At 44.2% G+C, this 25,153-nt stretch overlaps 1 protein-coding gene across 8 annotated transcripts in view; it reads left to right on the forward strand.

Moving 5' to 3' along the window:
* The window catches only part of ZNF423 (zinc finger protein 423), a 209,438-nt gene that overhangs the window by 106,958 nt on the left and 77,327 nt on the right, over positions 1-25,153 (forward strand). For 6 of the 8 annotated variants that reach the window (XM_027467192.3, XM_072043759.1, XM_072043760.1 and 3 more), the window contains 2 exons: positions 7,051-10,274; positions 16,671-16,755. In XM_027467192.3, coding sequence (XP_027322993.2) covers positions 7,051-10,274; positions 16,671-16,755 — 3,309 coding nt within the window. Of the gene's footprint in view, positions 1-5,452; positions 5,488-6,559; positions 6,687-7,050; positions 10,275-16,670; positions 16,756-25,153 lie in introns of those variants that run through there. The other 2 variants (XM_072043766.1, XM_072043765.1) reach the window with 2 other exon arrangements.

The raw sequence follows: 25,153 nt of genomic DNA on the forward strand, positions 1-25,153 counted from the left end.
CTTCCCTCGTGTGTATGGCCCAGAGCTTTGTGGAGGGTGATGCTCTTCCACCGCCCCGGGCCGGATGCCCGAGCTCTGCGGCAGCGAGCGCAGGCGCTGCGAGCCAGCCACCGCGGCTGGTCAAAAGGCAGCCTGCGTCCGGGGGCTTAGATACAAAAATGAAGCAGGCAAAGCCCTTAACCACTGTGTCTTGTCTCTTTGTTTTGTGTAATCTGGTGTTGAAATCATGATAGATGTTGGCGTCCAGTAGCAAGAAGTGCAGAATGTAATTGTGTGACTGTAGGGCCAGTAGGGTCATCTGAAGGTTGTGCTCTGGCTAAGTCAGTATGGAGAAATAGGACTAACAATTAGCCTAAGTACTGCCATTTATTACAGATAATTTTATAAGTAATTATTATAAGCAATAATTGTTCTATTTGGATTGTTCTCCTAAGGGCTTTGTCATTCCTTGTGTTTGGAAGCTGTGCGTGTCGCAGCCCAACCTCAGATTTCGTAGTGCTCTCTGTGTGACTGCCGCATCCACGACGCGTGCATGTGACCCCAATACAGGCTGGCTCTTTGACATCCGCCTTACAAAAAGCCTTCTTGCTAAATGCTCTGTAGGTCTCAAAGCCGGCAAGAATGGCACAGGACCCTCTAGGAAGCAGGGTAAGCACAAGCAGCAAGCTATTAAGATCTTCCTGTTAATTCATTGATGATTCTGCCGGTATCATCCTCTAATCTTGCTTAAAAAAGACAGATCGTGTATTTGAGCATTTCTGAAGAGCAAACGGCTAAGCAAAATCTACATCTAATCCTAACATTTCTGGAGAAATAGGGTGAGTTATTATTGATTCACAGAGCACGACAAAACATCACTGCATGAATTAGCAAACAGCTGTTTCTAATTTGAGTTTAGAACTGTACACAGAGGAACTTGTTTTAGTGTTCACTCCTTTCATTTATAATGAATTTTAATCACCGCTACAGGTGAGAAAAATGTAGAAACAAGCTTGTATCTTGTGGAAGAAACAAAGGAGAGACAGATGCTAACAGATTTACAGTCTGTGATAAAAGGAATGTTTTGGTACACTTTACATGTAATTAGAGTGCAGCTGTTTTCAGTCCCAAGTCCATGATGCACAGCAGAATATAGTATCTGCTGCTTTTCCAAAGGGAGTAAAGAAAAACAGTGATTCAACCCTGAAAGCATTTCGTTTATTCCTAGATCTAACATAAAACTTTCTCCTCCACCCCTTATTATGCCATTTACCGAGGTGAGAAATAACTTATTTAGTGAGAGATTAATTTTTGTTACCTCTAAAATACAGGCTGTTTGATGTAAGAGCAGCAATGTTAAAAGTAACTTTCTGATTTTATCATCTGTGTTGAATTACGTCTCATCCTATCGATGGCCACTACTGAGTCCTGACATCCTTGCTAATGGGAGACCAGGGCTCAGGATGGGCAACGCCGAATTAACAAGTTTCTGTGTATCAGCTGAGCTTCAGTGGACATTCTTCTGTGTTCTTGTAACTTGCAGCATAAAAAATAGACTAATTAAATGCATCTTTGATCACAAAAGAAAGGTTTAAACAAAGACAGCTAGGTTTAAGCTGGCTGTGTGTAACAGTTTATCTGCAGCAGACATCCGGCAAATTTCGTGTTTGAAATTCCGCGCGACATCTTGTGCTGGTTTGGTATTCTAAATACCAAGTTGCTCTATTCATGAGAAGAAAAATTAGATTATATGTATTTTCCGTTGAGCCAGACGTCCTCCTTTCTGTTTTAAAAACCTTGCTTAAAAAAGGCAGTGCAAAGCTGGGAAGTTGCAGAAAGTGTCGGTAGCTGCTGGTAATGCAGCGCACCACAAACGCCTGCCGTGTGAGCGTGCCAATGGTACCGCTGCCTTCTGCCTGTGATCACGAGAGAGCTGCCAGCAGTGCCCCCTCTATTAGCACCTCCTAGGATTTTTTATCCCCAGTCAGTGTCACTTTGAGTATTAAATATCCATATAAATATATATATATAAATACAAGAGTGCCTTGAAATAAGGCAGGTATCAGGAATGCTTTGTGAAGAAGCCGATGTTCCCGAGTTGCATATGGAGCCCTTCGGGGCAGTTGGGCTGCCAGTGCCTCTCATGCCTGAGTGAGGATGGGCTGACCAGTTCTGGGGCTAGTTACGTGATGTTTTTGTAGGGATAATTCTAAGCTGTAGAAGCCCTTTTCTGTTGTTTAGCAAGGCGCGTTGGAGTGCTCCTGCACGCCGGGTTTCAGACACAGCCACCTGGTTGTGGTGCTGCTCCGACGGGTGCGGTGTCGGCACAAAATGCCATCGCTGCCCCGAGAGCTGGTGGTTCATAGCCCACCATTGCCTCCTGTGACAAAGAGCAAAAGCATTCGGTGAAGCCAATTTGTGCATCAAAATTGGGGTTGGAATATTAGTGCAATTTTTTAATATTTACTTTGTTTTCTCTGTGCAAGAAACATACAGGAAAATGGGGCTAAACACTCCAAAAAGAAAAAAAAAAAAAAAGAAAAAAAGGAAAAAGCTGTTACAGTGCACTGAAAACATTGAAACTTAAAACATTTGGTATGTAAACTTGATTTGCATTATTTCACACCAGCACTGCAGTGTAAATGAACAGCGTATGCTGTGTGAGGTTCTTACCATAATCCATTGTAATGATCTATCCTCGGCGTTAATGCGTAGTGGAGCAATTCAAATTTTGCTATAACCACTAGTGAAGATTTCTCAGCCCTTTTCTCTCAATTTTGGTGTTGTATTCTTGTAGCTAAGCGTCTGTGATAATAATAATTATTGAAATTGGTAGTGTTTCTATCAGGCCTTCTGTCTGAGGATGTCTCGGGGTTTCACAGCTATGCAGAAGTAAGCCCTACAATTTGCCCTTGAGCAGCAGATGGCTTTTCCCTACCACGGACGTGAGGAGCTGAGACACAGACAGTGTGTGAGCATGTCTCATGATACCAAGTTTGTTTTCGAAAGGAGCTTACTTTTTTGGGGGGTGCCAGAACTCCACCAACTTTCAGTTGTCTAACGCAATGTGAGTGTTTTGGGCGTTTTAGCTTAGGTGTCATGGAGGGGCTCTGAAAGAACCGGGAATCTGAACTTACATCGAACAGCAATCTTTTCCTCAGGAATTGATTTTTGGGGCTTGTTTTTGTTAATGAAGCTATTGCTTTGGGGTACTAGCTCTGTGCTAGAGGAACAAACCTGGCAGAATAGGAGCACCTCCCAAAGCTGCCCTCTGTGGCTTCTTGTCCTCTCAGGAGGGGAGTCCCTGAAGTCGTCTCCTTGGCCAAACCCTGGGTATTTAAGAAATTGTGTTGCGTTTGTTTGATTTCTATTAGCAAAATACATGTAACTTTGAAATAATAAATATATTGCCATCGGTGTATGCTGAGGAGACAGCGCTGCTCGCATCTGGCGATCTGTGATGTGCTGCATGTCTCTGTCCTAAAAGAGACCATGTTTTTTTAAGACTTGATTTTATTTCTTTTAGCTTCATGTGTATATTTCTGAACCTGGCTCGTGTTATCTGGAAGATAAACAGAGAATGAAGTATGATTTATACTGCAGTTTGGCCAAATTGCTCTTATTAGAAGGCAAAATACATTTATTGAATGCGCTGAGGCTGGAATTAGCTCCTCAGTGATGATGATAAATGCTTGCAGTCCCATAAACGTGCTGAACATTAAGTTGCTAAATTACTGTACCACTTGGAGATTGATTATCAACTTTGGCCCTTTAAGCTTCGTGACCCACACATACATCCTGAAAACCACTGACAGCCTGAAGCTTCCTCAATGCTATTTTTTTCCTAATTAAACTTTTTATTGAATTTTCTTCTCCTTTTAATACTTGTTTTCATTCTCTTATGCGCAACTGACAAAAGCCTTGCTCCAGCCATGTGATTCTCTATTTTAGAACAGTCCCACTTTGCAGGATTAGCCATTTTTAATGACTTTAATCTCCTTTTTGAAAGTGATTTTTCTCATTCTGCTACATTCCTTTGATTGCATTAATGTAGAATTATTATTCTAACCGCCATTGCCAGACGTGTCACACTACATCTAATATATATCTTCCCAGTAAAATATTGCTCTGGTAAAACACCTTAGAATTTCCTTCTCAGTTCATTATAGGTCTTTTCTTCAAGTTAAAATGGCAAGGTAAAATTAACAGGGCTATTTTTCATTCAATAAAGAGATTAATGATAATGACTCTTTCCTAATTTCTTCAGTTTTAGGCATTTTGTAATTTAGTATCTTGTTTGTGAGAAAGTCAAGGTGGGTTGTTCCTGGGCCTTAAAGCTTCCCAGTTCTTTTTAACCTCTCAAAGAATGAGCAAACAGTGCAAGAAAAAGAAGTTAAACATGAAAATCGAGGAAAGGTTTTCAGTCAGGCTAACAGAAGGAGACAATCTTTGCTTTCAGCTGTCTGTGTAAATGCTTCCCTTTCTAACACAAACTCTGCTTTTCAGCCGCAGCAATGTTAATGGTTGTGAATCCAGCTGACAGCAGCGCAGCGACGTCTTTGTGCATCGCTCCCAGAATCACATCAGCCTTTGGTTTTGGTTTTTGAACAGCCCAAATGTTTGAAGGGCAGCAGCTGGAGGGGGGCTGTTGTTCTTTGACTGCTAGAATGCATTTTGAGGTAGATTGGCTCGTTTCAGAGCAGAAGGAGAACTTCTACAGCATTTGTTTGATTTTGCCGACTTAGTGGCTGGCACAAGCGCATGTAAAGTCACGCAGCTGAAGGAGCTGGCCCGGCCTGTGTTACCTGGGTTTGGCCCTGGCACCTTCAGTGTACGGCTGAACCCCGAAGCTTGATCCACCAAAACTGTTTTTAGTGCTCTGGGCTCTCCCCCGGTGCAGTCGTTCCCCTGCAGACCAGTGCCCACAATAGACGCGGGCAGCCTGGCTGCCAAAGGCAGGATGTATGAAACGCGTTTATTTTTCTAACTGTTCCTGCAAAGCGCTCGTTTTTTAGTATCCAAATCTCAGCCAGCAAGGCAGGGTAGTGAATAACACAACGGCCGTGCGCTCTCCTTCCCCTGTTGTTGTTTTTCTCCTCTTTTCCCCGGCAGAGCCGGCAGCACGCGCAACATGTGCTGCCCTACTTCGGGCCCAGCATCCCCCTCGTGCTCCCTTTTGTCTCCTTGCCCCTGGGGGAGCCCAGCTGGCGAGAGCAGGGAATTAGCCAGCCCCGAGCTACCGGCACCTCCCCGGGGCCCCTAATCCAGGCGCTGGCAGCCGGCTGCCTCCCTCCCTCCTTCCCTGCCCGCCACGCACAGGGCCGTGGCCGCGGGTCCGTGGGGACGGGGCCGGAGGCGGCTGCTGGCGGCGGGGCAGGGGCCGGGGGCAGGCGGGGGCCGAGCGGTGCCGCGGTGGCGGGCAGGAGCGCTGGGCGAGCTGGCTGTGAGCTGGGGAGCCGGGCTTTGTGGCAGCCGCGCGGAGAGGCCGGGAGAAGGAAGGCTGGGGAGGTCGGTGTGGAGATCCGTGGCTCCCGGCTGGTGCTTCAGGAGCTGGCCGAGCACGAGGAGCTGGGGGGTGTTAAAAAGTGGGTGCTCGCTCAGGGCTGGGAGCGCGTTCCTCATGGCCAGCATCGCTCTGGAGCAGGAAATTTGGCTGCGAGGGCGGCAGGGCAGGCACCCAGCACGCACGTCCCAGGAAGGAGGCCGCCCGGGGCTGGAGCCGCTGCTGGAGCCTTCAGCAGGGAGCCTGGGTCCGGGGGGTGAAAGGAGAGGCCCTGACAAGGGCAGCGGGACGGAGGGCCCAGCCTCTTGCCGCGGTGATGTCCCCGTTCATGCAGCTCTTCCCCGCGAGCCCCTGTGCCCCCACGTGCTGCTCGGCGAGCGGTGGCCGTGGGCTGGCAGGCGTGGGGCAGCCCCTGCGCGGCTGGGAGGCGTGTATTGGTTTGCTTCAGCGAGAGCTGAAGTAGGAGCACTAAATGTTTTATAAGGACAGCGCATCTGGAGAACCGCTTTCTGTTCTGAATCCCCACATATACGTGTGGTCAGCGCCTTCCCCCGCTTACACGGCTTTTGTTTTTGCTTCCTTCCACGGATCAGTTCTGTATCAGAGCAGGGGCATTTGTGCTTCGCTCAACATCCCCACATTTATTGGGATTAGGATATTTGAACTTTCTTCTGTTTCTCGTTAACAACTCCGTTTATGAGAGCTGCCAAAACTTTATGTATTTTTCCTAAAATGAGTGTTTTGCTGCTGGAGATGGTCCTGTGTTTCTTTTTGGTAATTTAAAATTATAAAATATTTTCCAAAGCCTCATATGGAGCAAAGGAAATAGTCATTAAAGCAGGGGCTGAGCCATTGTTGTTTTCTCCTGAAGCTGATTGTTTTGTGATGTCTTGAGATCTCCAGTGATCATTTCTGGTTTAGTTTATTTGTTTGTTTGTTTGTTTTTAATTTGTCAGGTTGGTTTTGCACCAAGCAGGCGACGTTACCTTTCCTGTGAATGGATGTGGTAGTGATGCAGGTCTCTGATTTTGCCAAGCTGCCTCAGATCTGATGCTTTATTTCACATAGGTGTTTGAATCTGCTTGCTTTTGAGCAGCCTTTAATTCTATTACAGTTTTGAGACAGAACTGAAGGATTTTGTTTAATGGGGACATTAGTTAAAGTCATCTCGATGTAGCATTTAAAAAGACCCACAAAATCACAGGTGATCACTTAATACTGTAGCTTTCCAAAACGTTTGTATTGCTTCACTGCACATTGTGTTTTGCTTTCTTTATTCATTGTTTATTGCTTTACAGTACAGTGAGCAGGTGTTAAACCTGCTAAAGAAAAACGCTTTTTATTAATACTCTGTGTTTGTATATCTGTGAATTATGTTTGCAAATATATTTTTATTTGTCTTTCTCAAACCTCCTTTGAAATTCAAGAGATACTCTTTTTTTTTTTTTTGAGTTGATTTTTTTTTATGCTGTAGTAGCAGAAGCCCATAGTGTTGTTGAGAGCTTTGTCCTTATTTCACAGATGCACTGGGAATTGTTTTTAATCTCCTTTCTGCTTTCCCATTACAGATGGTGATGACGACCCACAACTCTCCTGGGTGGCTTCATCTCCCTCCAGCAAAGATGTTGCATCACCCACTCAGATGATAGGAGATGGGTGTGATCTCGGCATCGGGGAGGAGGAAGGGGGGACTGGCCTGCCGTATCCCTGTCAGTTTTGTGATAAGTCCTTCATTCGCCTGAGCTACCTTAAAAGGCACGAGCAGATCCACAGTGACAAACTACCTTTCAAATGCACCTACTGTAGCCGGCTTTTTAAGCACAAGAGAAGTAGGGATCGCCACATAAAGCTTCACACAGGGGATAAAAAGTACCATTGCCACGAATGCGAGGCCGCATTCTCTCGCAGCGACCACCTCAAAATTCATCTGAAAACCCACAGCTCCAGCAAACCGTTCAAGTGTACTGTGTGTAAACGTGGGTTTTCATCTACCAGCTCATTGCAGAGTCACATGCAAGCTCATAAAAAGAACAAGGAACATATGGCAAAGACTGAGAAAGAGGTGAAGAAGGATGATTTTATGTGTGATTACTGTGAAGAGACATTCAGTCAGACTGAAGATTTGGAGAAGCACGTAATGACACGCCACCCACAGCTTTCCGAGAAGGCAGATTTGCAGTGTATTCATTGCCCTGAAGTATTTTCAGACGAAAACTTGCTGCTCTCACACATTCATCAAGCCCATGCCAACAAAAAACACAAGTGCCCTATGTGCCCAGAGCAGTTTTCTTCAGTGGAGGAAGTCTACTGCCACTTGGACAGCCACAGGCAACCCGACTCCAGCAACCACAGCATCAGCCCTGACCCCGTCCTGGGCAGCGTGGCGTCCATGAGCAGCGCAACGCCCGACTCCAGCGCCTCGGTGGAAAGAGGTTCCACCCCCGATTCGACCCTCAAGCCTTTGAGAGGACAGAAGAAAATCAGGTCTGTGGACAGAGAGGAAGGCCAGAATTGGTCTAAAGTTACTTACAGCTGCCCATACTGCTCGAAGCGTGACTTCAACAGCCTTGCTGTTCTGGAGATCCACCTGAAGACCATTCATGCAGACAAACCTCAGCAAAGCCACACGTGCCAGATCTGCCTTGATTCCATGCCTACGCTGTACAACTTGAATGAACACGTGAGAAAGGTGCACAAAAACCATGCCTATCCTATGATGCAGTTCAGCAACATTTCTGCCTTTCACTGTAACTACTGCCCTGAGATGTTTGCAGACATCAACAGCTTGCAGGAACACATCCGTATCACACACTGTGGCCCAAATGCTACCCCTCAAGATGGCAACAACGCCTTCTTCTGTAACCAGTGCTCCATGGGCTTTCTGACCGAAGCAACCCTGACTGAGCATATTCAGCAGACTCACTGCAATGTAGGAAATTCAAAATTGGATTCCCCTGTCATTCAGCCAACACAGTCTTTTATGGAAGTTTATTCATGCCCTTATTGCACAAACTCCCCCATTTTTGGCTCCATCCTGAAGCTTACAAAGCATATTAAAGAAAACCACAAGAACATTCCTCTGGCACACAATAAGAAGTCAAAAGCAGAGCAGAGTCCAGTTTCTTCTGATGTTGAAGTCTCTTCCCCTAAAAGGCAACGGCTTTCTGCTAGTGTAAACTCAGTGTCTAACGGTGAATACCCATGTAATCAGTGTGATCTAAAGTTCTCAAATTTTGAGAGTTTTCAAACCCATTTAAAGTTGCATTTGGAGTTGCTGTTGAGGAAACAGTCTTGCCCTCAGTGTAAAGAAGACTTTGATTCCCAGGAGTCTCTTCTGCAACATCTCACCGTGCATTACATGACAACTTCAACCCATTATGTGTGTGAGAGCTGCGACAAACAGTTTTCTTCGGTGGATGATTTGCAGAAGCATTTGTTGGACATGCATACTTTTGTGTTGTATCACTGCACCCTTTGCCAAGAAGTTTTTGATTCCAAGGTATCTATCCAAGTGCATCTGGCAGTCAAGCACAGCAATGAAAAGAAGATGTATCGTTGCACAGCCTGTAACTGGGATTTTAGGAAGGAGGTGGATCTCCAAATCCACGTGAAGCACAGTCACCTGGGGAATCCATCAAAGTCTCACAAATGCATCTTCTGCGGTGAGACTTTTAGCACGGAGGTAGAGCTGCAGTGCCACATCACAACCCACAGCAAGAAATACAACTGCAAGTTTTGCAGCAAAGCGTTTCATGCCATCATCTTGCTCGAAAAACACCTGCGGGAGAAACACTGTGTTTTTGATGCCAGCGCTGAGAATGGGACAGCTAATGGCATGACCCCAACAAATAAGAAGACGGAAGGGGCAGATATCCAGAACATGCTGATGAAGAACCCAGATACTTCCAACAGCCACGAAGCCAGCGAGGACGATGTAGATGCTTCTGAGCCCATGTACGGCTGTGACATCTGCGGGGCTGCCTATACCATGGAGGTCCTCTTGCAGAACCATCGCCTGAGAGATCATAACATCCGTCCCGGGGAGGATGACTGTTCTAGGAAGAAAGCGGAATTCATCAAAGGCAGCCACAAGTGTAATATCTGCTCAAGGACCTTTTTCTCAGAAAACGGCCTGCGAGAGCACATGCAGACCCACCGGGGCCCAGCGAAGCACTACATGTGCCCCATCTGTGGCGAACGCTTCCCATCGCTCCTGACCCTGACCGAGCACAAGGTCACCCACAGTAAGAGTCTGGATACGGGAACGTGTCGGATCTGCAAAATGCCGCTGCAGAGCGAGGAGGAGTTTATTGAACACTGCCAGATGCATCCCGACCTCAGAAACTCCCTCACCGGGTTTCGCTGCGTTGTCTGCATGCAGACGGTCACCTCTACGCTTGAGCTGAAAATTCACGGGACGTTTCACATGCAGAAATTGGCAGGAAACTCTGCAACCTCGTCGCCCAACGGCCAGGCCTTGCAAAAACTCTACAAGTGCGCGTTGTGCTTGAAAGAGTTCCGAAATAAGCAGGACTTGGTAAAATTGGATGTGAACGGCCTTCCCTATGGCCTGTGTGCTGGGTGCATGACCAGGAGCACCAATGGACAGTCTCTGGGCTTGACCCCGCAGGAGGTGAATGAGAGACCGTGTGGCAGTCTGAGGTGTCCAGAGTGTAGTGTCAAATTTGAAAGTGCTGAAGACCTGGAGAGCCACATTCAGGTGGACCACCGAGACCTGACGCCTGAGACTAGTGGCCAAAGGAAAGGTACCCAGACATCTCCTGTGCCCAGAGTAAGTACAGCTGAGCTTTGTTGTGTCATAGGAATAAAATGTAGATTTTTAACGCGACTGAGAACTGATTTGATGTCCTGTTTTTTTTCTTTGGCTGCCATTTTATAAAATTACTTGAACAAGAAGAACAGAAAGAAGGGTAGAGTAATGCACATAGAAAAGTAGATTTTGTTCAGTCTTACAGGCTCCTAGCTTCCTAGTGGCAGAACATTAGTTTTTTTTATCATAAAGCTGCCCTAGATTTACCAACAGAGAGCTGAGACACGTCCATGTGCTCATGAATGATGAGGATAAAGTTTATCCATGAATTCTGAAGCTACTGAACTGGCAGATCTGGCAAAACTGGGGCATATCCATGAAAAAAGACCTTCTGAGTTCCCAAAGGAAAAAAATCTGATTTGTCATACTCATGGAAACTGATGATTTCTTACCTGGAAAAACACCAGCAGGAAGATACAGGAACTTGTGAGGAAAACTGTAGTAAATTCCCCCCAAATTCTCACCTAAAACAAATGACTGTGCTAGAGAGGCTGTCCTCATGGATGTCTGTCCGAGAGAGTGAGGCTGTGAGGCTACTTGGATGTGTTTGTGCATACGTACATGCCTGGAGCACATGTGTGTGATTGTAGAAGGAACTGCTTTGTGGCCCTCCTGTAGGAGAAGCAGTTTTCTTAGCAAATCTGGAAATTGCTGGCTAATAGGCAAGTTGTGTTTTTGAAAAAGAAGCGTGCTCTCCCTTGGAGTTCGCAGAAAGCCTGTTTTCCTATTTCTTAGCTTACAAGATGCTTGGGAGCACGCAGTATCCAAGTAAGGCTTCAGAAGCCTGCTCAGGAGATTAATATCATTTGCAGTTTATAGTCTTTTAAAATTATTTGTTGACGTTTTGGTTCAAGAATGGGCCAAGTCAGTCCTTCCTCTGTCAGGAACAGATGGAATGAGAAGTAGATTTTGGAAATCTTCTCGGGAGACTAACAGCAGACACATCTGAGTATTGATATCATCTGACATTTTTAATTAAACATGATGGGGTGAGATTTTCAAAAGTATCTAAGGAAATTAGGCACCCAACTCCTAATGAATAATTCCAGCCATAGATGCCTGTTTATGTCAATCTGCTAATTAAAGCACCCACAAACACATCTTACTACATTAAAAGAACCTGTAAATACCATTAGAATACAACATCAGAGGCTCAGGAAGTAAGAGAAGACCCTAAGTATGTCCCGAGGATGCAAACTGCGATGCCTCTGGCAGCGCTGTCGCCGAGTGCCCCGTGGGACTTGTTAGCTTGGGCTGGGGCTGCACGGGGCGGCAGCAGGGGGCACGGCGCTGCTGGGCCTTGGCACCCGCTCACCCCAGTGAGCTTCCAGGCTCCTGTTCAAATACGAAGGAAAGTGTTGTGTTTTTTTTTTAGTAAAAGAACTGGATATTGTTCCCTCTGGGTGCGTGACTAAGCCTCCCAGTGCATGCACCTCATCCTGCAGAAGAATAAGAAATGGAAATATCCCTCCTTCAGTGTGATACCTTGTGAGTTCAGCTGCGGCTCCTGCTAGGCCATTCTGCTTCCTCTTTCTCACATCTTTATTTCTTTCTAAATTCTTTGAAACACTTTATTCTCTTAGGTAGGACTAATTCTTCACGCGGCCATGCCTCTAGCCCAAAGTACAGCCTTTTCTTTCCAGTCGACTATCAGAAGCAGAATACGTTGCCATTTGCTGCTCTGATTTCTTGCTTTAACTCTCTCTTTTCAGTGAGAGCTTCCATACTTGTTCTCTCAGGGGAGAGTTTTAAGTTCTTCAATAAGGTAAATGCTTTGAATTTCATCCCATGAGGACAAGGTCTTAGTTCCTTTGTAGAAGATAATGAAAAATCAGCATTTGTGGCAATGGCAAATGGTGCCTTCAACAGGTGTATGACCTGCACATATGCTAATATCGGAGATCTTCATGGTATGCATCGCAGGAATAGATTATTGTTACTAGAAATAATTCATTATCTTACCCTTCATTATAGGTACAAGACCTGAATTCTGATAGCAGCTCACGTGGAAACTATTGGTGTCTCACTCAGGTTTCTCAAGATAAGGGGTGCTCTTTGTGTCTGGCTAGCACAGGGGTTTTCAAAGAATTAGGCTGTCCTTTAAACGTGGATAAATTCCTGCATTTCAAGAATAATGTTTACTTAACTTCATTGGCTTCGTAATGAAGCTGTGCAAGTTGAACACAATCTCTCTTCATCTTGTTAGTATGCTGTGCACAGGCAAAATAGCATTTTAGCAGAGCTATCTTCAATGTACAATGCATATAGAGTAACTGCAGATGGCCAAGCAAGAGCTGCTTCTCTCCAGTTCTTCAGCTCTTCTACATTTCTTTTTAAACACCATATTGATTTTTCTTTCTATAACAGAAAAGCAGTTGAAGATTAGGAAAAGGTACAGTCAAAAAGCAAATATAGGGAGATTCAACTTTAAATGCTGGGTGTATACTTCGGAGCAATAAGCAAAAAGAAATCCTATCGAATGGAAATTATGACATACAAAATATGTAACTGCTGTGAATGTGACGAAAGTCATTACACCAGCAGTTATACTTCTTGCATGGAAGAAGAGAGTCTGGAAGTCCAGAATAATTTCTGAAAACTACAAAACACACACATACACAAACAAAAACAAACAAACAAACAAAAACACCTTAAGTGAAGATGTAACCCTGTAGTAAAAGAAAGCACATTACTCTTGAAGATGCTGCTGCATCCTGTCTTCTTCACTTCCATTTTATTATGACAAAAAAAAAAAAAAAGTATTTATGAATTAATCACCTTTCTTTGTAGGATATCTAGGTAGGATTATGATGGTCAAAAACTATTTCTACATGGCTGAAGATTTTGCCTCCTGTACAGGAAACATCTGCATCAGAGGATTTATTATTAGGGCTTTTAAATCAAGTTAATGGTCTTTTATATGGAATATCACTAAGAGGAATAAATAAAATACACCTTAGTTGTGAAAGGCTGTTCTGACTTCAGTTTGTGTTTAATTCTTACCGTCCTGCAGGGGCTCTTCTGTATCAACAGCACTAAAGTTTCTTTTAAATGAACTTCTCCAGTGGAAGTCCCATTCCAGTATCTGGCACATCTGTAGCTCAAGACCTTTTTTGTTCTGTTATGGTCACGTCAGAAGTAACGTTTTCATTTTCTTCTGAACATATTTCTGTGCGTAGGAGCTTCAGTTTTAACACATTTTATTAATTCATTTTAACGTCTTCTAGAGGAAGAGAAACATGCCTTGAGAAACATGACTGCTTGTTTAGTACTGACATGTCCTATTGCCTCTTCACATGCTGGAAACAGTCACGTTTCAGGCTGCTCTTTCTCCTACATAGATTTATCCTTAGTTTGTGCCATAGTTATCATGAACAATGCTTAACATTGACAATGGCAAATGCTCAGGCTTCAGTTAAATTTCCATCTTGAATGGCATTACTTTATTTAGCCCACCTAGGTTATTTGGACTGAAGAAGCAAAGGAGGTGGCATAGGAAGTTGGAAGAATGAACCCTATTGTGCTCCTTTACTCAGTTCCTTTTCTCCTGCACGCTTTCTTGGATTCAATCCCTTCTCTTTGTTCTCCCCCCACCACTTCTCTTCCCTTGTAAATCCACTTGAATGGAGGAATATTTTCTTTGTAGAACAGGAAACCATTTCCAGATTTAAAGGAGGACAGTCTGGAAAACCCATGGGAACAATAGTTATTTCAGAAAAGAAAGCAGAGCCCCCTGTTGCTATTACTACTGTTTTGTGCCAAGATTAGAATGAAATATCTTGACTTAATGGGGACTGAGCTCTCAGTTGAAGGCCTGCTCATCTGGTCTCCTATGCCACCTTGATGCTGTCATCTAGACTCTATTAGATCCTCAGAACATGAGCACTTTTGTTGTCACCACACAGAACGACAAAACTTGAGGAAGAGATAACCAGCCCCTTACCAATGTCAGGGAAGTCACGATACCCACAGGAAACAGTAGCAGAAGGTCGTATTTGGCACCACAACTAACATAACTTTGTATTAAAACTCATGCTTCCCATTTACTGAGAATGGAAGTCTGTTGGTGGGACATGCTTTTAAAGACCATTATTAGTGAGCCAAAAAATCAACTCTTCAATCTCGTGCTTCTACGTTTGGGTGCTAATCAGGCTACAGTTCTTTGGTGGCCTGTATGAAGCCATTTTTTGACCTTATCCTGCATCAGGCAGGGTTCCCGATCAAAAGAGCCATTGCCTCAGTTAAACTGCTCTTTCTCATGCGTGTGTGTCAGCTCAGGCTAAAGATAATATTCACAGGAAGTCTGAAGTCTGCTGTCTTCTCTGAGGGGTGGTCACACCAACTGGAGTGTTTTATAAGTTTGTGAAATGGTGTGGAGGAGTTCGCACTGGGTCTGTGGATAAACAAAGACATCCTGTCTCCAGATCTGTTAGTAAGTAGCTTTCAGAAGCACCGAAATCAATTAAAAAAATGAATCATTTGTCTGTGTTTAATATAACTTTAAAGATTTGCAATGGGGTTGAGCTGAAATATTGTCCTTCTTAGCTAGTTACTTAGGGAACCCTCATAACAGAGATAAGTGTTGAACAAGGCACAGAACTGAGTCAGCTTTGAAGTTTTACAGAAGAGGAAGATTTCAAGTTTCAAATGTGACCACATGAATCATTCACCACCCAGTCCCATTTTTCTCTTCCAAGGTTTTTTGCATTCTTTTTTCTTTCATTTTTTTTTTCAAGCTAGGAGCCCTCAGCATGTGTGTGCCAGTGTGCTTGAGAATACATGTGCACGTATGTGTGCTTGCGCTCGTCGGCTGGAATAGACTCCCAAGGAACAGTGCTGCAGAAATCCAGCTGCTTTTCCATTAACAGCCTTGATTTCAGAATGGACTCCAGGAGGATACTTTCCTGAGCTGCCTAGGGATAACTAGCCAATCCAAAGTATTTCCTTTTCTATGGTTGGCTGTGTCAGTTTTCGGCCAATGGAGTATAGCCTTCTTCCTATTATCATGTTAATTGCCCATTGTTATTTTAGCCTAGAAAGCCCTGCCTATGTGCAAACACACACTGTGTGCAGAATTCATGGAATCCGCATACCAGCGATAGATCCTTGCGTTCGTTACTGCGGCATTGCAGCATGTTCATTAACCTCCAGCAGGCGAACTTGTTGCCACTGATGACATGGCAAGTAGTTAAGAAGCTCCTGGCAGCACCTAATTTGTTATTTCCTCAGCAGGTGCTCAAGGAAATTGGGTCCCATATGTGGAGAGGGTGACAGCAACTCCTCTGTTTAACTCAAAACTTCTGACTTAACCGCTGCCGTCCTAAAAATAAGATTCTATACCTAGGTGTGGGGTGGAAGGCGTAAGAAAAAATAATTTGCATCTAAGAGCGCACAGAAAATACCCACAAAATACCCGCAAAAGGTGTCTATTCAGATAGTATGGTCCCATGCAGGAGTTGAACATGCACGTTAGACCAAAGTGCGGTGGTCCTGCTTTGGGAAGTGAGAGGTTTTGCAAGTGTACAAAAGCTTAGCATTAGTTGTTTTGTTTTTGGTTTTGTTTTTGTTTTTTTCCTAACTTGGACATCAAACTTGTCAGTATGCATTTTCATTTCTACAAATGATTTCTTGAATTTTTCCCTGTCATGATGCTCAAATGCATGCACCGCTGTCAGTCTGAGTCCAAACCCCATTTTCCCTATTTGAATAAATGGTTCATGTAATTGCCTCTTCACACCATCTTCTGATTTCTGCAGCCAGACCTCCCTAGTATGACTTTGTGACAGAGAAAATATGCAACAGATTGTGCTTGAAAACCATTCAGTGTGGTAATGCAGGTTTTTCAGGATTTCTGATGGGAGACCTGTACAAAATGTATTTTTCCTCTTGTCCTTCAGTTCCTCAAGTAACCAGAGGAGTTTTGCCTAGAAAAACTCCTCTATTCTAAGCTTTCTCTAAAGATGTAATTTTTTGAAAAAGTTGATATTTTTGTGAAAAAGTTGATCATTTTGTGATCTTTTCAACATCTTTTATTTCACCCTACAAGAGGTTTTACTATCATGGGCTTAACGACACGAGCACTCTGATTATGGCTCAAGTAGTCAATCAGACTTTCAAGTACTATCATTTGGAATTTGTAAAGTTGAAATTAAAGTTCTCTAGAAGCAGGCTGTTAATTAGAGGTCGTGTTTATGGTCCAGAAAAGCCCAGCCCGACTTGGTGTCTTAGGGGTATCATGTACAAGTGGGAAAGGACTCAGCGGAGGGAAGTTGAAGCACGTAACATGCTATATTCATGATCACACTTGCCTTATGCTACAGTGCAGTTTTCTCTAATCTTTTTTTGGTTATTAAACAGAAAAAGACCTATCAATGCATCAAGTGCCAGATGACCTTTGAGAATGAGAGAGAGATACAAATCCATGTCGCTAACCATATGATTGGTAAGACATTCTTTAAACTAGGCCACTCATGGGCTGCTTGTTTTTTGCTACTCTTTGAAATTCACTATTCTAATAACTTGTTAATATTCATGCTGTAATTTTTTTTTTATCTTTCAAGGAAAATGATTTTGATGTAATGATTCTTCACTTCAAAGCTTTTTAAATATGTGGTTATAAAAGTGTTACTGCTGAGCTTTTTTCCTTATCCTTTTGAGTCCTCGTGTAGCATTTTCATTTATATTAAAATCAAACTTTTGACAGTATCTTCCATTTGATAGCATAAATTTCTCTCTATCCACGTAAAAAGTACTTGCCAGTTGTCAACCACTTAGGAGCAATTATGTTTCAATTTTGTATGTCATGACATTGAATAGATTTAACTGCTAGCATTTTCCCAGCTAAATGTGGTGAATTCCTGAGGAACACTGTCAAAACAAAATGCTTACAGAGTTATTTCAGTGCTTTTTTTTCCTTTTCCCAACAATTCTGGACTTCAGAAAGTTCAACTTTTCAGACACAGGAGTGTTTTTAAAAGCAGTGCTTGCTGCCTCCTGCTACAGTCCTGTCGTAGGAGCGTGAAGTGAAGTGTCACTGCAGTCTGACGGGCTGTACTGCTGCTGCAGCTGCATGCGGGTAGTTTCTGATGAATGCAAAGAAATGTTTTTCCTGTCTGTGCAGATGTTCCGAATCCATGTGTTGGCCCAAGAGGTCAGTTTAGTTTGATGCATGGACCACAGAGGAGTAACTTACACATGCCACTGTAGGCGTGCGTTGCATGAGAGCCTTCAAGGACCCTCCGGCGCACTTTGTGTGTCTCGTATGTTCATGTGCAGCATTTATCTCCCATAAGCATAATGGTTTTCCTTCAACAATTTTACATTTAGGAAACTATTCTCCCGTCAATGCATATATGTAACTCCTATTATCTTTGATGTGAATTATGCATAAATACCAGAGAGAGAGAGAAATGCAGACTGACACAGTCTTCGCTCCCCATACCCCCAAATGAAAAATATACATGTCAGTCACAATAATTTTCATTCTAGAGCCAGGCAGGAGTTTTGAGTCAATGTCAAACAGGTTAAGATGAAGATATCTAAAAATGTTTGCTTTTGTAGCAGGTGTTAATGTAATCTCTTGTTTGCAAGCTTGAAGAGTGAGATTCTTGTTAATTGGACCATAGTGATTTCATGCAGTTCCCCCCTAGATTTTTTTTTTTTAACAAAAGCCTGAAAGAAAGGAGTCCTTAGGCAAGCTTATCACTTCTTTCAGCTTAAGTTATGATACAGTAAATAATTGCTGATTTTTAAATACATAGCTCATGAAGTGTTGAATTAAGGTTCTGCTTGATTTGAGGGAGGAATTTCTTGTCCTTTAAAAAAAAAAAAAAAGTAGTTTCTTTACAGTGATCGATATGTGAAGTTTATTTATGTATATCCCCAAATTAGTGCTGTCTGGAATAATACATGATGATATATATGTCATTACAAGGTTCGGTATTACAGAGAGCTATTGGAAAACAACACTGGTAGGAGAAAGAGGAGGTTGAGAAGAGTGTGGTGCTGTTGTTTGTGAAACCTGTACCTGTTGTTTCTTTAAAGCTGTACATAAGTTATAATACATATTTGGAAAAAAAACTCTATAAATGCAAAGGTACGTATGGACTCAGCTCCATATACCCAGGACATTGTATGTGCCAGGATACGATAAGAAAATACCCGATTATTTCACTGAGGGGTCGCGTCTTTGTGTCTCCTTGCTGGGATACAGGCTGGGAACGTTCATTAAGTTCACTTGTTTGGGGTGAGTTTGGGAAAGAGCAAAGTACGGAAACCTGTAGCGTGAGCCAAACGTCCTCCTGCTCTGGGCATCTCAGGCTGTTCACAAGGCACCGGGGCCCCTCTCTGTGACACGTGGCTGACTCCAGAAGGTGTCATCTGTTGGGTCCCCTGCTGGCATTTGCTCTTTGCTGGGGAGTACTGCAGAGGAGACGGGAGGCTGGGCGTCTCAGTTTGCCTACCAGAAAGTGCTGTGCAGATTTTCGGTGTTAATTTGCTATGTGCTGAGTCAGTAGTGGTAGTGATGGATTGCCTCCTGGGCTTGCTCCCGCAGCCTTTGTTGAAAGCCCGAGAGCCTTCATCCCTTACACCGGCTGCAGGAGAGACCAGCACGTGCCCCACTGTCCCTCGGTTTGGTTTGTCGTGTACAAAGCGAGTGTAGGAGCGTCTCCTCTGTACGAGACCACGTCCAGTCAGGTGGCAGCAGGAGAAAGAAGCTAATGCTGGTCCTGCAGCCCAGGGCTGTGCTACAGCAGTTACTGTCATTGGCAGTTTAGGACCTACAGACGAGGGTTTGTTTGTGCTGCCAGGGGCACTGCAATCCCAGAGCGCTCAGGGCTGGGGGAACCCTGTCCTCGGGTTGTGTCTGCTCAGAGCGCGGCGTTGGACTCGTCTCGATGAACTTGTATCTGGCTGAAATTAAGGTGTCTGGCTTAATATAGTCATCGAGGTGCTGTCTGGGGGAAATGAATGATTGATACCAATCTCCGATAAGGGTTTGAGGAGGATAAGCATTTCCAGGGAGAGATTTTTATCTCTCTTTTGAATTTGAAGTGAGCCAAGGCATTGAAGTTAGCCTTGACATGTAATTTTGGGGTAAAATAAAAAAACACCTTGGCTTTGATAATCCAAGACCTCTGTGCTGCACTTCCTTCTCATATTTTGCGAAGCACAAAATCAATAGTTGAGAGATGTCCTAAACACTTACCTACAGTTTCATTCATTCATTCAGGTGACTGTCAGCCAAGGCATCCCTGCTCTTCAGCCGTGACCCCCTCACATATCAGTGTCCATAAGATGATTAAAGATTCCAGTTATTTCTTACATCCCAGTCTTAAAGCGTGCATCCAGTTAAATTGACTGTGCCTCCCTCCTCCACCTCTCGGCTCTCCAGGCTGGAGTCAGAGGCCCTGCTCATAATTCATGGAGGTAGGGGGTTATTTTTTTCAAAGCAATATGCAGGGAATTTCCAGTGCTACTCCCACACACTGCTTTGAAAAATTACCCTTCTGCACTCTAGCCCTTCATATCCTGTGCACAAACACAGAGGCATATTGGGTCCCGCACAGGGTCCCTGGAGAAGGAGCAGGCTGGATGCATCCCCGGAGGAGGTAAATGGTAGATGTTTTGTTTCATTTTACACTGGGGCCTGTAGGAGGGCTGTAAGCAGCACACCAGACCTCTCCAGCTGCAGTTAGCCAGGAAGGGATCTGTTTAGAGATGTTTTCAGCCGGGGGGGGCCTGGGGGTGGAATTTTTAGAGAGCAGAGGTCTTTGAAACATTGCACTGATTGGGGCTCCTTTGAAACACGTCCGTGCGCACAGAAAGGGGATCCCCCTTTGAGACATTTACAGGCGTTGGGGAGTCCACCTGGGAGTATATCAAAAACTTTCAGTACTCCTTGCTGCCTCTGTACTTGCTTACCTCCTGTTGCGCTGACCTGGCAATGTTTAAAGCTTCTCCCCCTTATCTCCCCACCCACCACTGCCTCTGATGTGCACTCTCTGTTAGATGCAGGGGAAGATGGGCGTACGCAGCCGTGGGCTCTATGGGGGGCAGCGAGCAGCCATGGCAGCAGCCGGAGCACAGAAGTCTGCTAATGCAGCATTTCCCCTGTGGCTGCCAGAGCCAAAGAGCCTGCGTTCCCCATCGCCGGGATGCTGCCGAGGCCTGGGGCACGCGGGCAGGGGCTGGCGGGGAGCGGGGAGCGAGGACCCGGCACCCCTCTGTCCTGCAGCCCCGCTGGGAGCAGCTGGGCTTGGCCCGGGGCTGTGCTGCTGGGTTTTGGAGCCGGGCAGGGTGCCCTAATTCCTGGTGCTCAGCATGCACAAAAAGCCTCAGCCCCGGTGGCCCAGTGCCAAGGGACTGCAAATGCAGGTCCGTGCTGGGGCTCTGGTCTGCGTGGGGAGCAGCCGTGGACGGAGCCGTTGCGATTAGGTGGGGGATATTTTCTATTTAATGTTCAAAAAAGATGAATGGTTGTCCCCACCCTTCTTTCTCCCTTTCTCTACAAAAGTCTCCTGGCAAACACGCACGGGAAGCTCAACTGCAGCACAGTTAATGCTGGAGCAGGGAAACTAATTATTTCTGGTCGTGCTCTAGCACTGGAATTACTTCGGGATCCACGCTGCAGAGGCGTGCGAGCATCTGTGGGCTCGTGAGGGCTGCCTGCCGTCGGTCTGTCCGACTCTCAGAGCTCGGCAGATCCCTTCCCGGAGCCGTCCCCATCCCTGTGCACGCGGCTGTGAGCGCTCGGCCACCATTCCCCCATTCCTGTCTGAACGCACGCGAGCAGCCGAGGGCTGGTGGCGGTGACCAGGGAGGGGGAGGCTCCGCTGCATGGGGCTTGGAGCAGGAGGCCCCGCGCCTTGCTCGGGGAGCCACCTGGGACCAAAGGGAGTGCTGGAGGGAAAACTTGCAGAAGTCACATTGAAAGCGCTCTGTGGTCTGGTTCTTGGACTGCTGTCTAAATAAATATCTCCTTGTTTGCTGTGGTGGGGATGACCACGTTAAACAACTGCATTTGGGGGAACGAGGAGAGTTTTCTGGGTACTGCCCCAAGCTGTGGCGTATCGTGCATTGTGTGCAACGTGGGGCTGCGAGTCTCTAAATTACCTTTCCTGCCCTTGGAGATCATGTTTCAAGTTCTGGAAATGCTCTGCCAGAATTAAACATGAAGCGGAGGGATAACATCCATCCACAGTCATTTCTCTTTCAGATGCACACAAGTATTTTAAATAAGAAATGATCAAATACAGGTTTGCGGTATTGTAGCTGGTAAGTTTGCTCTCTTCAGAGGTCAAACTGCAGTAATAACTACAGATGGAGACTTTTTAAAAGCAGCAATTTCAAAAGGTGATTTTGTGTTCAAAGGAATTAGTAGCTGATACAATTTAGAGCACTGTGATGAAACCAACAGAGAAGGAGCTGAGGTAGCATCCAGAATCAAACAGAAACCAACAGATTTCCAGTATGGTTTCTGCTTCTGTTCACGAATTGAAGCAAACAGTTTTGATTTAGGAAATTCTAGTTTTCATATATTCAGATCATACCCAAATTGGTAATCTTTTTACTGTCTCAATGAATATTGGGACTGCTTTTGGAGGGTTTTGGACTCCTTGTCACAGTACTTTCTAAGTGCATGTGTCTGTGAAAAGGTTGTAGGTAAAGATCGTTTCTGCAATCCCAACATTTTACGTGAGGAAATATTAGCCCTGGGCATGTCTGATGAAGACGTGAAGCGGTTCTGATGCCAAGGCCTGATCTTCCAAAGCACTTTGTTCCCTCTCCTCATTGATTTGGGAGCTGGGGATGGCTAATGCTTTTCTGAATCTTTCTCGCAATGAAATATCTTTTATTTTGTATGAAATAGATGGAGTCAATACAAGTAGAAGGGTGGCTTTTATTCTTGTAAAATTCCCTTATTTTCCTGTGCAGTTTGTTTAATACGGTACTCGAATTCAAATTGATTTCAAGTTTAAGGGTGTTATTTGGTAAATACATTCCCTTCCATTAAGCTACTGTCATGACATCGTGTCCTGAGACAAAACTGCTTAATTCTTGAGGGAAACTCTTCAGACCTAAGCGCTAGTGTTAGTTAAAGTGTATACGTGGTAGCAATGATGATGACATTGTAAAGCACTATCTCGGTAATAGCTTTCAGGCATTAAGGCAAATAAAAATGTGCCAGATTGTTTTTGAAGCATTAGATGCAAATTATCAACAGGAACATATTTCTGGACTCAACAGCTGAATGTGTGAATTAATTACGGACACATTAGGAACTCAAAAATATTTTTTTAACTTTGATGTTTGTGAAGCATATTCCAAGTAATTGCTCTTTTAATGCAGAAGCGGAAGGTACAACCTTCATGTATTTACCCAGCGCTTGCTTAAATATCCAAGTCTATGTGGACTCGCTTTAATTAACAATATGTGCTAGAATTTCATTTTGCAGCGGCTGGCTATTGCGAAAGACTAATTTTAGGGAAAAACAAGCTAAGCGTGCGTACGGTGGCAGCTGAGCGACGTGCACGGTGGCTGCACACGCGCGTGAGCCCCTCCGTGCAGCCGCGTGCGAGTGCCCCGGGCTGGCCGGAGTCCTGCAGGCGCCTCTGCGGGGCCTCTGCCTGAGCGGAGCTGTCTGCTGCATCGCGCTCCTGGACAAAGGGATCTGCTTCTGCCAAGAGGTCCTTCTGTTATTTGGCCTGGCTCTTTTTATTCCGTTGCTTGCCTTCAGCTTTAAGCGCTTGTGCGGGTAGCTAAATAACGCCGTAAGGACCGTGGTGCATAAAAGCTAGCCATGTGCCCTTTGAACAGCTCCGGTTTTGAACAGGGTGGTCACACTGAAAGCCACATTGCCATTGTTAACCAGCGGAAGAAGCTCTCTTCAGTACAAACTATATTGGCCCTTAATATAATTCAGCACCTAATTGGCCTCTTACTTTGAAACTGATTTCTGAAATTACGTTTTTACTGTCCCCTCCTTTCTAAGGCCTGGAAAATTCATTACCCAAAACCTCAATAATTTTATCCAGCCGCACGGTGTAGATGCGTCCCCCTGCAATCGTTCTCTATGCACATTGATTCTTAAAAATCCCCCTTTTCATGAGAATGGTTTTGTTTTGCTTGTATAGCTACCAGGAAAGAAATAGCATTTCTCTTAATGTATTCATTCACATTTTCCTTTTGCATTTTTCATTTCATTTACAACTTGGTAATAGTAGTTCAGTTTTCACTGACATTTTTATAGCTGCTATGACAACATTCCTGTTTTGCATGATACATGCATAATCGGCTATGATCCCAGTTTTGCATTGCTTTCATTCTTTCTTAACTGTGTTAAGATTCCTTGCAGCCTCCAAACTCAATTTTCATACGCAGTTGTGATTACACCTGTTTAAACATTTTCCTGGTAGTTTCATATTTATTCATAAAGGGAGCAGTTGATAAAACACCTTTTCTGTAATCAGTCAGAGTTTTAAGTGTGATTTTTCTTCAAAGTTATCATTAGCAAGCACCTCAATCTATTCGCAGCCTTTCAGTATCAGTTAGGCAGTGTGGCAAAAAATGCTATTTTTCAATAAACTTTGCCCTGTGTAGCAATGATTTTTCTGAATGTGTAACTTGCTTTTCATTTTTATTAATTCTATTAACCTTGAAAACTGCAGTACGTTTGTATTTAAGAGTCTGCAGAGATGCTTCCTGCCTGTTCCTCACATATTTTGTGTGAGTGGCTGTGACTGTTTGAGTCTGAGTTCACAAACAAATTTCTTAGCCCTTCTTTGCTAATCTTGAATATGGGGAAAAAAAAAAAGCAAGTTCTCACCATATGGGGTTTTGGTTCTCCCTGCAGATGGCAAAATGACTCTATTCCTCCCCAGTGGAGAGGTCAGCACCCCTCTGTGTCCTACTTTCAAGCAAAACACCAGAATATTTCTTGGGGGGCGGGGAGAAAGCCCTCCATCATTTCTAGGTGTAGTCTTCAGACTTAATAGAATTGATGTGTTAAGGAAGTTGTCTCCTCGTGTGAATTCTGGGACTGAAGTCTACACCAGTGTGGTCCTAAAGTCTAGATGTTTGCAATCTCTCTGGGAATTTATTAACAAATAGTAGTTTTACCTGGAGAAAGTAGATATTACCCCACATTTCTTCTTTATTTGCCAAACAAACTTCTTGGTTTGGAAACATCAGGCACCAGTTTCTGACACTCTCTGGAGTGACAGAAAGGTTTGTGCCTTTGGGGAAGGATAGCTGCAATGTGGAAAATGAATAAGGAACAAAGGAATGCATGCTTGGTGATGCTGGAAAAACCCATACTGGGTTAGCTAGGAATTAGTGGCAGAGTTATAAAATATTCTTTTTACCTTTTTGGGGAAACCTAAGCTAGGTTTCAGACCATTTCCAGTCACGAAAATCGGAAAAGAAAGTATATATATATATATATATACACATATATACACAAATATATATATATTATTACTAAACAATAATAAAATTTTCTCTAATAAAATCCCAGATTTCACACTTTGAATATCTTCTTCAATATTCAGTACGTGCAAGTGCTGAACCTAAAATGTTTATTTTTCTTCTTGTGTTTGTTATGATATAAGCCCCTGGTTTGGAATCAGAAAGGTATGCTGAGCCCTGGCTGTACAGTTATCAGACTGAAGTGTCTGTATGTTAAAGGTCCACATTTATTCCTCCTCTTACTTGGTTGACTTCAAAGAGGGGCAGTTGGCCCATTGCCTTTAATTATACTTCAAACTAAGTGGCATCCCCAACCTTGGGGAAGATTTAATCTGGTCTCTTAGAACCAGAGGTTACCAATTGACATGGTC

This window comes from Anas platyrhynchos, chromosome 12 (genome assembly GCF_047663525.1).
Source record: "Anas platyrhynchos isolate ZD024472 breed Pekin duck chromosome 12, IASCAAS_PekinDuck_T2T, whole genome shotgun sequence".
NCBI lineage: Eukaryota > Metazoa > Chordata > Aves > Anseriformes > Anatidae > Anas > Anas platyrhynchos.